This window comes from Mesoplodon mirus (genome assembly GCF_964341445.2).
Source record: "Mesoplodon mirus genome assembly, chromosome: 9".
NCBI lineage: Eukaryota > Metazoa > Chordata > Mammalia > Artiodactyla > Ziphiidae > Mesoplodon > Mesoplodon mirus.
Window position 1 is genome coordinate 17594508 of NC_138985.1, and position 17629 is coordinate 17612136.

Below are 17629 nucleotides of genomic sequence, written 5' to 3' on the forward strand. Positions count from 1 at the left end.
ATGTTATGCTATTGTAAGAGTCTAGGCGAGATGAACATCTACTATGACTGTGAACAGCTACTATCACAAAAAGAGTAGACGAACATTTCTGGGGTCAACTCGAGAAAATCTCATGATATATTGTAGAGTTGACGCGTGAACAACATGGGGGTTAGGAGCGCTGACCTCCACGCTGGTGAAAATCCACTTATAACTTTACACTTGGCCCTCCAGCCCTCCATATGCAAGGTTCCACACTCTTAGATTCAACCAACAACGGATTGTATAGTACTGTGGTACGTATTTGTTGAAATATGTGTGTGTAAGTGGACCCTCGCAATTCAAGCCCATGTTGTTCAAGGGTCAACTGTACACAGAGGAAAAGATAGAGAAATCAGATTACCATGAGATGACTGCAGAGAGAGAGAGTGATGCAATAACAAAATTAGGAGGGAATGGAACAGCTAATTCTTGGGAGCAAGGGAGAAGAATTTAGATTTGATTACATGGGTCATTAGAGATGGCCTTGAGAAACCAAGGCTGACTGAAGTCATGGGGTCACGAAGATAGTTCAGGGACAAAGCCTAAAGACCTAAGGGGAAGAACCATAGAGACTGCATTAAACAATGGTGGAGAGGTAAAAGAAGCCATCCGAAGAAACAGAAAACAACAACAAAAAAACCCCACAACAGGTCATGCAGAGCTTTAATGAGTAAATGGTAACAAGTGTTACAGGGGTTAAACAGAATTATTAAGAAACGCACCCACTGGATGTGGTAGTCAAAAGGTGACCATTGAGAGAATCACTTCAGCTAAAAGGTTAAATTTGAGGACTAAAGTGAAATTGTAGTGAGATGAGGAAGTGAAGCAGACAGATTTCTAAGAACTTTTGTCAGTCAGGAAGACGGATGGAAAAAAGAGCATAAAAGTCATACTGAAGATATTTTGGTTTTTTTTCAGACAGACGAAATTTTTCACATAAAACTGCATCTGAAGAAGAAACTTGACAGCTGGGTGGGGACTGAACTGTCTAAATAAAATTTTAAACACTATTATGCAAAATATTTGCAACTATGTTGACTTGCGAGTCTGCACACTTAGTAGTAGTCAGTAGTACAATAGCAATGACCTTTATAGGAAGGTGTAAAGATTTAACATTTTCAAAACAAATGCATAAATTCTGAACTTCAAAATGTACTGAAGGATCCAAAGTTCTCATATTTTAATAGTGCAGTTCTTGGAAGGTAGATAATGGTAATAGAGCATAGGAGTAGTAAGTTTTAATTTCTAGTTAACATAATTCTGTTTCCCACATTTTGTTCTCAGGTCATTCACATTCCCTGATTGGGTCTGAAATCCCAAAGGGAAGATAACCTAAAATGCAAGATGTTTTCCCCCTCCTTTCCCTGCTCTCCTAGTAGAAATATGATATACAACGCCTGTGAACTTAAAAAGGAAAGACATCTCTGCTTTTAGCTTCCTTGTGCTTAACGTTTTAGAAAGCTGTCACTCCCATCTGCAATATGCAGTGGGTTACAGGAAAAACTGAACAGAAAAGCCAGGACAGAGATTAAGGATGTTATACCTCTCCTGAGTTGTCCTCTTAATTTTCTTATCTGAGGTATATTGCCAGAGCCAATCATATCAAACAGAACTCTTCCATGAAATAGCACATTCTAAAACCAGTAAAATTGTGTGTACATATCAAAGTAGTTAAACAGAAGGAAGAAAGATGAAGAAAGAGCTGTTCTACCACTCTAAAGATAAAACCCATCATGTCACTTTTTACCAGCCTAAAAGTATTTTGAAAACAATGGTACTTTTGTCCTCTCCTCCTGGGATAAAAATAGTCATATCTAGAGGGAAGGGAGGCAGTTTACCATGCCATCCCAGCACCCATACCTTACTAGTTTAGCGACCTTGTTTAAGGTGATCTTTAACATTCTTCTCTGTTGGCGTAAGTCAATTTTTGATATTTTTAAGAGTAAAAAATGATTTTCAGATTGGAATCACTTTCAAGATCTTATGGTTTCTGTTGAAGATAGAGAAACAAGAATTTTTAAATATGACAAGATGAAAGTAAAATGTCAAATATAAGAAAATAATTACAAAACATGGAAAAAGATTATGGTTATCAATTTTAGTATTTATTGAAAGGTGGAAGACAAGGAAAGTTCCTCTCAAACTCCAAAAATAAATCCTGCACCTTCGCTAAAAACGCAAAATGAACTGAGATATTTGCTTTACATGACAATGAAACTATCCAAAAAATAACTGAATCCAAATTTACCAAAACAGTGCAAACCTATTATTTACAAAGATGATCTTACCTGCCATAAGTATTTGGGAAAAACCTATTTTACACTCAGGAACACTAATGAAATACCTTGGAGACTTAATCCAAGAAATAAAATATTTCCTACCCTCCGTGACCACCCCCCCCACACAGTTAAAGAATGGATTAAAAATGAATATATGTGGAAACAAACAGTATTTCCAATAACCTTATACACATACACGTGCACAGGCACATGCACACATGTTGTGCTAGATCAACCTAATCTTTATTTAAGGTCAACGGCTGTAGTGACAAAGACGATAATGAATATGGCTTTAGTAAAGTTTTCAACCAAATATCACAAATGCCTAATTCTTTTGATAGCTAACCAGCTAACCTGAGTATGGAACATATATTACTTAGCTAAAAGGATATGAACAAAAATAATTAAAAAGAAAAAAATCACTGTAGCAGACACCACTGAGGTACCTTAGTTTTTTTTTTTTGTAAAGGTCTGTATGGCAATTTAATAATTTATATAACAACTATATATTCTATATAGTATAAGTTCACATAGAAGCTGTATCTTAAGTGCTTCATTATTCTGGTCCAAGAAACTGGAAATAACAGAAAAAAAGTTGTGTTCAGGTAAGAACTGGAATGTACTAACTAGGAAACCATTAATATAATACAATACTGAAATAAAAATTATTTGTATGTAACAAACGTAGCCAACAACTTCTCAGACTGCATCTGAAGAGAATTTTTAAATTATAACCCATAAGACAGGAACATAAGCATTACTCAAGGTGACAAGGCTGTATCTTGAAATCTGTGTTCACTAACTTGTATTTCACCTCCACAGAGATGTATGCATTTTACAAAACAATTAAAATTTCAAAATATGGAGAAGTTTGACTATAGGTTATATAGGAAACGACACTTAAAAGCGACCACTCTGGTTGTTTTAGGTATGTCTTTAAGTTAAAAGTTTAAGGCTCATATATTTTGGAGGGATACCCTAAAGACATTTTATTACAGTATGGTCTCATACATCTATGTGTATGACACTGGAAAACTGAAGCTAAAACGAACCTTGTTAAATATGTTACCCTTCACTTAAAGAAAGAAAAACCTAAACATTTTTACCACATTCTCTCTCAATTTTCAATACTGGTTTGTTATAAACTTTTGTCTCCCCAAAAGGTAGGTGAAAATACATAAATTTAGCTAAAAATAGAAGATAAAGGTGGTGAGGAGCAGGATAAGTAATATATAAAACAAAATCCCTATTTACATTTGCATGATTTATACTTTCCTTACGTCATGAAAATTCCTATGTTGCAAATATACTGATTTTCTACTAACCACTGAGATTTCCTTACAATATTTGCCTACCCTTTTAAACTGGAGGCCAGAAATGACATCATTGCTGCAGTTTATTTTTTCTGGTGAAATGCCTCTAAGTAAGCTTCTCCCTAACCAGAGAGATAAGCAGTTTTATGGGTACCACAAATGAAGCTGGAGCAGAAATCACTCAAAGTGGAATAGCAACACTATCTCAAAAGGCAGCACAAAGAACCCCATTTGAAAGTAATCAACCAAAGTATGAGCCCAGAAAAATACCAAATTCAAGTAAAAGAAAATAGATTTGCAACCAGCTGAGTTCCTAACATCAAAGCATACACTGAAGACATTTGTTTGACTTTTAATTACAGTAGTGGAAGCAATCTGAAACAGTGCTGAAGTCCATTACTGAAGAGATTTGTTTTAATCATCTTTAGCTAGGCACTGGCAATCCTGTTTCCTATCCCAATTTTATTTTCTAGAGCTTCTTTTGAAAAAAGAAAAAAATACTATAAGTTGTTTACCTTGCTAGGGTAGGGAGACGGATGCTTAGAAAGATGAGGTAACAAATCTTATTTTGTTAGTTATCTCTTTGTATATGGCAGTTGAGTCACTGCCCTTATTTTAATATTTTGTATTTGCCATATTTTCCTTCTGTTCCTCAAGAAAAATGTAATAGAGGATTTTAACTTCTCAGAATTAAACTTTCTGTAACTGAACATTTTTTCTCAGCTACTATTAGGTACAGTATGGGTGCTGATTAGTAAGAAAATTTTCTCAACTTCTTATTCCATACACTACAAAGAAAATTCATGTTATAGGGCTATATAATCGGGTCACATAACTTCATTAGTTAAAGGGTTAAATATCACTAACAGACCTTGTTTCTCCCAACTTATAAAACTGTTTCTATTACCTAAACTGCTCTCTTAATGTTGAATATAAATATTTAAAAATGTATTCCAGGGAGTATAGGAAGTTTCACATATTCATCTTATTCAGCAATTTAAGAAGTTATGCAAAATATGATAACATATATATATATTCCCATACATACACACACACATATAAATATGCTTTCATAACTGAATCTTGGTTTTAAAAATGCTTGCACAGCGTGGGGAATTTAAATATTCACAAGATTTGAATACATACATTTGCACTCCATTAGCACTCTAAGTGGATACACCAGCAGAAACATAATAGATCAAATAAATGATTTAACTGAATTGTCAGTTTGGTGGGGTTTTTTTGCAGACCCAACAGAAAACATATTATTATGAACCTTTATTAAGTGGCTCACATTTCAGTATAAATCACACTAAAAAGTTTTTTTTAAAGCTATTTACACTACAGTGCTGACACATTTAAAATGAAGAAAAAATCGGTATAAATAAGCTCTATGGAAAAGCCTTAAATTGTCAAAAAAGAATTCTGGCTCATATTACAAAATATATATATATATGTTAATGTCAGCTCTATTCTAAAACCTACAACTCCAACTCAAATGATTTTTTTAAAGACTCCTTTTGTTTAAACCTGCAATGTTTACAGTGCATCTGGCCCTAAGTGCTTTGATACTTCACAGTTACGGACAGGCACTGAGGAATGTTACAAAGCTACATAAACTATAATTTGTAACAGACTTGGGAGCAAGTTCTTGGCTTGCTTTCAGAATTCACGAATCTTTATTACATTATTAAGTTTAAGAAAAAAAACAATTTTAAATGGTATATACAAATTTAGCACAAAATGTTATCATCTTTTCTCTCTTGATTTGAATGTGTTGAACTATGTTGCCTTGTATCAACTAGACTTATGAGACTTCCAGGACACATTTCTTCCTTTAAATCTTTGTTGCTATTTTCAAATTTAGAGTCCACATCAATCTTAAATTCTGTAAATTGAACATGATCCAATTTTGCTTTAACATTCTTGCCATCCATATTATTTGGTGCTCCAGTCTTTTCAGGAATATAAACATTCACAGGGTCTTCCTTGATTCTTACAGTTGCAATAGGTTCATGTTTAATCTGCTGTAATTCATATTTAGAATGAAGTCTGTCTGAAAAAACAGAATCCAAGGAGGTTTTGCTTACAGCACAAATCATGTTGTCAGTGTGAGGTCCAAGAACTGATGATGTGGAATCTGGTGATGTGCATGTTTCATGAGTAACTGTATTCTGAGCAGTGTCCTCCTCTGAGTGATATAACTTGAGACGAACATGCCATGCTAAACTGCATACAGCTGAAACTGTCTTGAACTGATGAACAACATTCCTTGGAATAAAATAAATGTCATTATCATACAGCTGAATCCTGGCATAGCGAATGCCTTCCCTCCTCAGTTGATTAAGTTTTGCATCATCAACCCACTGGACACACTAAAATAAAACAAAACAAGAAATACCAATAAGTCTTTTCCACAATAAAAATTAAATTGAAGATAATAATAGTTTAAAATATACCTGGGACAGTGGAGGTTCATGTAAATCTAACTGCATTCGTTGAACTACTTCTAAGAAATCTTCAGCATGAAAACAAATTACATCTTTGGTTATTCGGGGTTGATCAGGCCTAAAAAAGAACATGCGATAATAAACAGCCTTCCATTAATGTTTCACTCTGCTAAGTCCTTATTAAATTCAAAGCAAAAATAGTTTATGGTTAAAACCAAAGTATTATCTTAGAAATGAACTGTAATTAGAAGACCACTTTACATATTTAAACAAAGGGATAACACCATGAGTTTCAACCTAAATATGGATAAAAACAACTCATTTTATTATTTACACACACACACACACACACACACACACACACACACGCGCGCGTTTTGGTATAGCACAGCAGAAACTTTATTCATTAATCAAGGAATGGAGAAGGGAGAGCTCATGCTCTAAAAACACTTTCTCCCTGAAGGGAGAAGAGTAAGGGAACTTTAAGGGGTAGGAGGTAGACATATCATCAGGGCTCTTGCAAAGGGGTGGAGATTTCCAGGAGCAGCCTCACCTCATTTTATTTTAGCTATGTGTAACCATATTTTGAAAAATTAAATTGACCTGAATTGGTTAATTATGCAAATCAAAAAACTAAGTGTTTAGTCTTAAAGTTAAGACTTTAACTTAAAGTCTTTAATTTGTTGTCAATACTTCAACAAATTAAGTGCTAAATTAAAAATACTATATAATATAAAATTTAGAGGTAAATATAGGGGAAAGGGAATACATTCTTTCAATACAGACATATATAACTGCAATGATACCAAAAATCCCTAAATGACTCCTAAAAATTAAGAGACATTAGTTAGAAAAGTACTTATAAAATAAACTGTTACCATCCTACTTGCTGAGGTTAATAGAGTCTTTAAATATAATTCTAAAAAAAAATCCCCAAATTCTTCAATTAATTAAGAATATACAAATACATGTCTATAAAAGATGCTCAAAATGGATTTTGGAATAAAATCCCAAGCGACATAAATACCAACCCCCCCCAAATCATACCAAGGCAAATCATAACTAAATTTAAAAAAAACAGTGATAAAGAGAAAATCTAAAACTCATACATCACATTAATATACAGGGAAAGAGGGTAAGAATGACTGCAGGCTTCTCATCAGAAACAATGCAAGCCAGAAAAGAGTACACTGTCTTTAAAGTATTGAAAGAAAAAGTCAGTCTGGAATTCTATAACCCCCAAAATATCCTTAAGAAAGTGTGAAATAAAAACATTTTCAGACAAACAAAAACTGAGAGAATCTGTCACCAGAAGACCAGTACAACAAAGAATGTTAAAGAACTTCTTCAGGCTGAAGGAAAATGATATTTAGATGAAAATGTAGATCTACTCAAAGGAATATAGGGTGCAAGTAATAGTAAATATGAACGATATTTTATTCTCATCTTAAAAATCTCTTCAGAAATAATTCCTTAATGCCAAAGAAAGCAACATATTTGGGGGGATGGTTATAGCACACATAAAGCAAAATATATTAATAATAATTAGCACAAAGGCGATAAATGGGAGCAGGGAGAGATGGCAGTGTACTATTCAAAGTTCTTACACATTACATAGCAGGTATAATATTATTTGAAGGTACACTATGATAACTTTAGAGCAACCACTAGTAAACAAATAGTGGAGGTATAATGAAACGCTAAAAAAGGTAAGAAAGAAAAGTGGGGAAAAGGAATGAACTGACATATTAATAATATTGAGTCTTTCAATCCATAAACAAGGTATATCTCTTAACATTTCTGTAAGTCTTATTTAATTTTTCTCATTGGTGTTTTGTAGTTTTCAGTATGTCATTTATTTTAAAAATGTATCTCTAAGTATTTCATAATTTTTATGTTTTTATAAGTTGGCATTATTCTTTTCATTTTCAAAATGTTTCAAAGTGTTTATTGCTAATATATAGAATTCAAATGTATACAAGTGACTTTTCAATATTCTTATCTTGTGACTTAGATAAATTCTAGTACTTCTTTTGTAGACTTAGAACTATCTCTATACACAATTATTTTGTCTTACTCTAAGACCCTGTAATTCCATTTCTATGTATTTACTGAAATGAAGTGAAATTTTATGTGCACACAAAGGCTTGAAAGGGAATGTTCATAAGAGCTTTATTCATAAAAACCCAAACTGGAAACAATTCAAATGTTTATCAGGTGAATGGATAAATCAATTGTGATGTATCCATACAATGACATACCACTCAGCAACACGAAGGAATGAACTACTAATACACATAACAATATAGATGAATGTCAAAAACATTATGCTGAGTGAAAGAAGTCAGGCAACATACGATTCTATTTAAATGAGATTCTAGACTAGGCAATACTAACCTATAAAGACAGAAAATAGATTTATAGATGTCTGGAGCTGGGGTAAGAATGCGGGGAGATTAACTGCCAAGGTATATGAAGGAAACAAAATGTTCTATATTTTAGTTGTGGTAATGGTAACATGGCTGTATAAATTTGTCAAAACACATCAAACTGTACACTTATAACAAGTGTGTGTATTACTGAATACAAATTATACTTCCATAGTTGATTTTTCAAAAAACTGGATTTCAAGAAGCAACCTTAAATATATAAATCTATGTGAATTCTATCTTCCTAATACTAAAAAGTGATATAAAATTCATCAACACTTCACAAGTCTATCTAGTTTAAGATTTCTTTGTAGTCTCAATCAATCCCAGTCCTTTATCTCAAATTGGTGTTAAGCCTGGCTCTAAGATAAAGTCAAGAATCTTGGACTTCCCTGGTGGCGCAGTGGTTAAGAATCTGCCTGCCAATGCAGGGGACACGGGTTCAAGCCATGGTCTGGGAAGATCCCACACACCATGGAGCAATGAGCCCGTGCGCCACAACTACTGAGCCTGTGCTCTAGAGCCGGTGAGCCACAACTACTGAAGCCTGCACGCCTAGAGCCCGTGATCCACAACAAGAGAAGCCACTGCAATGAGAAGCCCACATGCCGCAATGAAGAGTAGCCCCCGCTCAGGGCAACTAGAGAAAGCCTGTGTGCAGCAGCGAAGACCCAACACAGCCAAAAATAATAAATAAAAAAATTAATTAATTAATGAAACAAAGAATCGAATACTCTAATGCCTAATGTCTCCTTGAGAAAAAGAGCAGAACTCAAAACACTAAGATAAGGAAAACACTAAGAGAAAGCACCAATTTCCTTAGTATAGCTTAATTTAACAACAAGGAGTAACAATAAAGGGATCATAGACCACGTTTGCATCAGAGCCATGAAACCCTCTTAAAGCATCAACCAAATTATTTTCTTACCATCTTTAATACTAAGAGATTAAAGCAGCATTGGTATAGAAAGCAAACTGTATTTTACAATACTGAGAAAACTCAGAGCTAGCAACATCTCATTCCAAAATCTGTCTCAAATTAAATCTGGCCACCTAATATATTCATACTTTGGCAACAGTCTTTTTCACTGTGAAATTGTTAGCTTCAAGTGTTTTTTCATTCAGTAACTATTCATAGGGAACTATGACGGACCTGTGAAGGACAGGACACGATCTCTAACATCAACTCACATATAAAGTGGAGAAGAAAGCATAAACCAACAATAATTTAAAGGAGCTTAAGAGAGATTTAAACAAAGTTAAGGCCAAGAAGCAAGAATATTTATCTCTGAAAAAAAAATGTAACTATATGGCTAACTTTAACAAATACCATCTATAAATCAGAGTTCACCCTAAATAAATTTTGATGCCACTCTTAAATCCTTTATACCAAACATTCAAGAAAAATCTCATTAATTTGAAACAGGGTGTTGTTGTAATGATTTCCAAAGAGATAAATGTGCCTTTACTCTTTGACAAAATTAGTATTTTTTTTTTTTTTTTTTAAAGAAGATGTTGTTGGTAGGAGTTTATTAATTAATTTATTTATTTTTGCTGTGTTGGGTCTTCGTTTCTGTGCGAGGGCTTTCTCTAGTTGTGGCAAGTGGGGGCCACTCTTCATCGCGGTGTGCAGGCCTCTCACTATTGCGGCCTCTCTTGTTGCAGGAGCACAGGCTCCAGACGCGCAGGCTCAGCAGTTGTGGCTCACGGGCCTAGTTGCTCCGCGGCATGTGGGATCCTCCCAGACCAGGGCTCGAACCCGTGTCCCCTGCATTAGCAGGCAGATTCTCAACCACTGCGCCACCAGGGAAGCCCCAAAATTAGTATTTTAAACCACATTATAGTAAGGAATTAGAAACTATATGGAAACAACCACAGATATTTGATAATTACCATTTAACTTAAACACAATTATAAATTATTTTTATTGAATTATAAACTATTAATGTCATTTTCCTAAGGACCTCTTAGGGTTAGTTCAGTACTAGTTACTTTGTAAATCTGAAATTGATAAAGCTTCATTTATGTTAAGAAAGAAGGTCAGTTTACAGTGGCCTCCCCATTCAGTATTAATTTATAAAATATTACTTTAAATTTTCCCTTTTGAACAAAGGGTCAATCTTGTATTCACAGCCCCTGAAAAAATTTCCTTGAACAGAAAATACAGGCAATATTTTTCACATCTTAGGAATCTATGCAACAATACCGACATTTTATACTTTCAGAATTAAAAACAGATTCTTTTTACCTAGAAAAATTTCTTGCATACTTAGTATCTAATTCAACTGCTTTAATAAGCAAAACAGCATATTCCATCTTAAGTTTCATACCCAAACAATACTCAATTTGAAAACAAAACCTAATTGAGCAAAGTTACCTTACAGTATAAATATAGCTTTGCTCTATGGGTTTTATCAATTTAATATATGGAAATTTTTTTAATGTAAGGGATGACCACCTCTAAGTGTATTATCCATTTTCGTTAAGAAAATTATCCATTTTTCTAATCTATCAAAAGAGTCAGTGAAACTTACAAGCAAAGCCTGAAAAAATTAATATAGTAAGGTAACACTTAGTCGATACCAAACCTTAGAAAGATAGCAAGTTAAAACAGTATAAAGAAAAAACACAAGAATCTGGAGTCAGTTCTGAAATCAGACTCAGCTCTACCACTTATTAACTATATGACTATGACAACATTACGTGATAGTCCTGAGCCTCAGTCTCCTTGTGCAATAAATACGGGCCTAAAAGTAGAGAAAATTAACCGAACATTTGTAAATGGGCATACAATAAGCACCAAGTGAACCTTAGGTTTTCCATTACCTTAGATAAGACAACTGTTTTCAACTCTAGTCACGCAGAAAATGAAACTACTTCAGTCAAGCCCAAAAGATAAAATCTAGATTCTAGCAACTGAAAATCTTCTTTAGTACAATTATACAACTAGGATATCTAAATACAGGGGAAAATGAAACTTTTTACCCCGCAGTAAGAAGAATTACTGAAAAACTTCCCAAGAAAAATTTTAGAAGCCATTACATAGTAGTTAATATATACCACTCTCCACAGTGCACAGCCTTCAACACTCCAACAGCAGCTGTAGTCTGTCGTTCAAAACCTTGTCCTATATGATCTGCATGAGCTCTTGTTCTGTCTTCAAAGAGCATCTCACGAGGCTCACTAGTTCGAGGTAGGTACTGCAGGTTTTTTATCTCATTGGTAGTTCTGTTAAAACAGAATTATATATATAAAGAGACAGAGAGAGGCAGGCTTATGTATATTAAGGCTTAATTGCCTTCAAACATTTGTACTGATGTATTGACAGGTTTAACTTTTTTAAATGCATTGATAGTTACAGAACACCTACTCTGTGTCAGGCACTACCTAGGCACTGGAGCTACTGAACAAGACAGTAGTGAATAAGACAGACAAGTTCCTTACTCTCGTAGGAGTTTATATTCTAGTGAGAGACAGACCAAAAAATAAACAACAAGAGAACACTAGGCAGTAAGTGCTTCCATAAAACACGCACGGTTTATTGGAGGTAAGGGGAAAAAAACACTTTAGCTCCACCCTGGAGGACAGACATCTCCCACTGGGCCTCTCCTTCAACGCTCACCTTCTAGAATCCATAGGCATACAGAAGCTGCTGACTACTTGGCCTCACTCACTGCAGAAACCCTCTCCAATTTTGCTGCAGAAGGGGAACTGGGTGAGAAGAATTTATTTTGGGAGACATCATCTTATTTATCTCCCTGTATGATTTTTCTGTTGCTTCCAGAGACAGATCAGGATTGTCCCCATTATTTTCTCGTCTCATCCTAGTCTATCCCCTAGGGTCACTCTTCCTTTTTGGTTCTCTAACTTCCCACCCTCAGTCTCTACTACTTCGCTACTCTTTGTGCACTCTTGTCTTACAGTTTTATATAAACTTTCACACAGACACACACACAATGTTTTAACATACTTTTTTGCTGTTTGTGACTAATGTTTTACAGGTATTAGAAAGCTAGGTGATGATGTTGCTTTCTGTGGAAAGCTAACAGGCTTTCAAACCAAGTCTCGCCTCATTGTTCCACATTCTAATGAATTAAGACTTTATTAAAGCATTTGGCACAGCACCTAGGGCAGTGTTGTCATTAGTTGGTCAGACTATAACGTGATGTGAAATGACCACATACACCATAGATTGTAATCCCTGAGGATTACAAGTTCCTCAAGGGGCTGGTGAACTCCCTTAAATTACATGTAAAAGTTTGTATATATCTGCATTATTCTAGGGAGAGTCTTTCAGATTCTCAAAATGATTCGTAAATCCAAATTAAGAATCACTGAGATACACACCAAGTTTACCATTTACTACCAACTTAAAAATTAACTTGTAAAAATTTCATTGAACCAAAATTTATTTATTAAACAGACACTGTTTAGGTGCTAGAGACACATTAGTAACAAGCACAACATTGTCCCTGCTCTCATATAACCTACATTTTGCTCTATGACCATTTCTCCGTGTTCTGTTTTTTCTTCTTAAATTTATAACCAGTGAGACCATCTTTAGACATCTAAAAAAAGTATTATCTCCCCCAGGATCACCCACTCCATTCCCATCAATGTTAAGCTAGTGTACATTCTTCTACACTTTTCTCTGTGCTTACATAAATATACTCTTTTTTTTTTTTTTTTTTTTTGCTCTGTGTGGGCCTCTCACTGTTGTGGCCTCTCCCGTTGCGGAGCACAGGCTCCGGACGCGCAGGCTCAGCGCCCATGGCTCATGGGCCCAGCCGCTCCGCGGCATGTGGGATCTTCCCGGACCGGGGCACGAACCCGTGTCCCCTGCATCGGCAGGCGGACTCTCAACCACTGTGCCACCAGGGGAGCCCTAAATATACTCTTATACATGTTTTTTTAATTTCTTTTCATAAAAATAGAATCATCCTGGACATATACTCTACATTTTGCTCTTTTCAAATATCATGGATATCCAGCTCAACAGACAAAATTTCATATTATGAAATTAACTATTTCACCACATTCTTTAACAGGAATGTACCAAAATGTATTCAACCATTCTCCTGTTAATGGACATTCAGACCATTTTAAAATTTATCTCAATATAATAAATGCTTCAGTTAACATTCTTATACATTTACCTTTAGTGCTTTTATTTCTTGGGACAAATTCCCAAAAGTAGGGGTCCTGGTTCAAGGAGTATACATATGTTAAACTTTATGAGCTATTTTAGATTACTTCTAAAAAATGATTACAGAAGCTCACCCATTGACCAATAATATATATTACCCTGTTTCCTCACGTACCTACCAGTCTGTAATATACTCGCTGTTAATAATTTTTGCCAATGTAATGGGTAAAAATAATATCTCATAATTTTTTTAATATATACTTAATATACAATCGACTACCTGGGGCCTATTTTTCTATTGGGTTGTTCTACATTTTTCTTCTCAATTTAGAAATGCTCTTTGTATATTAACTTTAGTCTGTCACATGTTACAAATGTTTTAGTCCAGTCTATCATAGTTTTGAACTTTGTTGTTGATGTCTTTTCTCTCACAAATAGTATTATCATTGTATCTTTTAATCTTTGCTTAGGAAGATCTCTCCTAAGCTTAAGCATTTTATTCTAATATTTTTATTTTTTATTTATTATGTTCAAATCCCTTACTTCTTGTATAACATTGGGGTATGGCTTTGTTTTCCTTCAAATGGACTCCCATTTATGCCAGCATTATTCATTAAATAAATTTTTCTTTTCCCACTTATCTCATTAAGTTCCCAATATACTTTGATCTGTTTGTGTACTCTATCCTATTCCAATGATCTTTTTGAGCTTTATAGTACTTTTTAATATTGAGTAAGACAAGGTCCCCCTCATACTTATCTTCTTTTTCACAGCTTTATAGATTGACTTTATTTATTCTTCCTTATGAACTTTAAAATTATTTTATCCAGTGCTGGAAGTGAGTCCATTTGTAATGCTAAAATTTCCAAAGGACTATCATTTTTGTCCAATCCAGAACATAGATCTAAACATTTGTTTAGATCTTATTCTATATCTTTCATAAGATGTTTTTGTTTTCTTAAAATGGATATTAAATTTATTTCTGAATATTTATTAAATTTATTCCAAAACCGTTTATGTCTCTGTTGTGAATGATATTTTTTTCCATTCCTAGTTACAATTTATTGTCATTTGCCTACATTTTTCATGTTTTATTTATATTTGATACTTATAAGAAATTATATCAGCAACCATTTTTGAACTTACATTTCAACTACACTCTAAATTTTCCCTTCCTTCTTCCTCCAAATTTCAACAAATATACACATACCAATGTACAAATACCCATCCCCAGCAAAAAACACTTATATCCAACATACCTTTTCCTTTTGAAAGGTGACTTTGGCATATCAGCCACAGGGATCATTTGTTCTCCCGGGCGTACCCACATGATGGGACCATCATCACTATCTTTTCGACTCTCTAATTTTAGACTAGATAGTGTCCCCCATGGCAGTGTACACTAGAGGCAAATAATTACAGAGAAATTAATTATTTTTAAAATGTATCTTCAAATATACATTAAAGACTATTGTCCCCTTGACAAAATTTTATATACATTTGAAATACATACCTATTTTAAATATATTCATATATATTCATAAATTTTCCTTCATAATATTCTATTTCAAACACAACAAGAGAGTAATTATTCTTGGATGGTTTCCCCCACTTCCCCAACCCTGCCAGAGGTATGATTCACTGTATTTATCATTTATTATTCTTCCTTCTACCAAATATATGGGTCATATGATGTTAATTAGTTGGCAAAATAAGTGTCTTCCATGAGAATCTATAAAAATGAACAACTGAGTTTAAAAAATGGATACCTCAAAAACAGGGGGGGATATACCTCTGATTAGTTATAATCAAAATCTAACAAAACAAAAAGGAAAACTAAACCAAAATCAAAATTTATTTCTGTGTAGTAGTTTCTTGAAAAGGCTGCTGGTCTAAAAGCAGGAATTAACATCTTTGAAAAGAAAAGAGAAATGACCAAGGGCCACTATCCATGGAATGGTGACAAAATGGGTATTTTTTAAAAAAACATACCCTCTTTTCAAAAAGGGGAGCTTGTCAAATTAAATTTCTCCAGAAAGAATGCATTTAGCTCATTTGCTTTTAAAATTAAAATCTGAAACATAAATATTTAAATGATGGTGTTTTTAAAATAGCACTCAAAATAAATGCAACCAAATTCCATGTCACTAGTTGGGAGAAACAGACAAGGAACCAAAGGTTTAAAAGGAACAAAAAAGGAAATAAAAGGGGAATGGAGTAGGGTGAAAAAGAAAAGGAAGAAAAAGATATATACACACATATAGACTGGAAAATTAAGCATGTAGAAGTGAAAAAAGAAGAGATGTTTAACAGATTATGTGGCAAATACTAGAGATAAACTGATCTTGTCACATTTTGACCTCTGAATTACTGATTAAATAACTGACCTAACTACACAGATCAGAGATTTTTCTCTCAATAGGATAGCCCCAGCCGCCCTTAAGAAGAAATATTTTCTGGAATGCAGAGTCTGTTGGGGGAAAAAAAAAAAGAAAACAGAATCTGACTAAAAATCATTTAAAGAATTTAAAGGGGCCTTAAAGCTGCATAGTTTAAATACCTTATTTTATGGATGAGGAAACTGAAGTCCAGAAAGTTTAAACAGCTTGCCCAACCCAACTAGGATCTCGCAAGATTGAAATACAGTTATACAACTTCCCAGGCCAGTTTTCCACAAACCCAAACTGCCATTCCCTTGTCTAGACATCCTTCCTGTACCTCTTAAATCCTCTGGCACTCAGTTTATAAAAAGCTGATAAACGGATGGAACTTATTTTCCTAAAGTGGCAGCTACAGGCAAGTGTTATTTTCTGGTCCACCACTTAGCTTTGCCATTAAAATTAGTACCTGAGAAGTCACATACACACACCACACAAGAATGACTTCTACTTTGTCATCTCTTCCTTTCCTTCCTTATAATTCAAATGAAATCAAAGTTTTTATAGTTCTGAAACAACCATGATCTGTTATCACTTGTAGCATGAAAGTAACTTCCACAACTTAGACTGTTTGATATTGTTTTCTCTTACTTTTAAAAATGGTGAATCTTCCAACATGTCAAGGAACTCAGGGAAGTAATCTCCCACTTCTTCATCTACTGCTCCCACCAAGCTGATTTGTCGCATTGGGCCAGCTCTATAAGTACCGTGAGAATACGTTCTTTTTACCTGAAGGATATGGAGTTAATTAAGTTAAACATAAGACAATGCCTGTTATCACTGGATAACACTGAATTATGTTGTCTGAAAATATTAGAACATAATGTGTGGCAAGCAAAACAACAAAAAAAAGCCTTTCACAAACAGTAAAAAAAATAAGGCACTTAAAAAAAAAAGAAAAAAAGAAAAGATCGGCACAAAATCAAGCTATTTTACCTTCTCTAGCTATTCCTACACACTGCTTATGAAAACACAGTTGAGATAAACAGCATAATTCCAGGCAACTAACTATAATTTCTCCTTATAACAGAGGAGTTTATTATTTGATCTACAGTGCCATTGAAATTATATTCAGAAGTTCCTGTACCTATATTTTCCTAAATGGTTCCTATCTTTTTGTCAGAATTTTCAAAAGTAGACCCTCTGAAAATGTTGCATTTAACCATCACCAGTAGTTTGTATGTCCAAAAGGCCACCAGGAATGATCTTCCCTTCTAAGATCTTAGCATGTTAACTAGGATCCAGTTTACATTTTTCTAATGAAAGTCTACTAGAGCTTGAGAACCAAAAGTCCTAGGTCCCAAATCTATCTACCATTGCTATCTACCAGCTATGTGACCTCCAGAAATCACTTAAATTCCTTGAGTCTGAGTTTCCTTAACCGGAAAGATTTACCTCGGATTGCTGAAGAAAACAATAATTGTACAGTGTGAGCAAATGGGTATCATTTGAATATAAACCAAAATAAAACAACCTAAATACCTCAAGAATCACTGGTACCTAAGTTTTCAAAAGCACATTTAAATCTTGCAAAGAAACCTCATATACTAACA

At 34.2% G+C, this 17629-nt stretch overlaps 1 protein-coding gene across 1 annotated transcript in view; it reads right to left on the reverse strand.

Moving 5' to 3' along the window:
* Nucleotides 1–2104: 2104 nt before the first annotated feature.
* The window catches only part of RSBN1L (round spermatid basic protein 1 like), a 66502-nt gene continuing 50977 nt past the window's right edge, over nt 2105–17629 (reverse strand). The window contains exons 4-8 of the mRNA XM_082632641.1: nt 16668–16805; nt 14898–15040; nt 11553–11720; nt 6073–6181; nt 2105–5988 (exon numbers count right to left, since the gene is read on the reverse strand). Of these exons, the coding sequence (XP_082488767.1) occupies nt 5347–5988; nt 6073–6181; nt 11553–11720; nt 14898–15040; nt 16668–16805 (1200 nt within the window). The 3' untranslated portion in view covers nt 2105–5346. The remainder of the gene's footprint in view (nt 5989–6072; nt 6182–11552; nt 11721–14897; nt 15041–16667; nt 16806–17629) is intronic.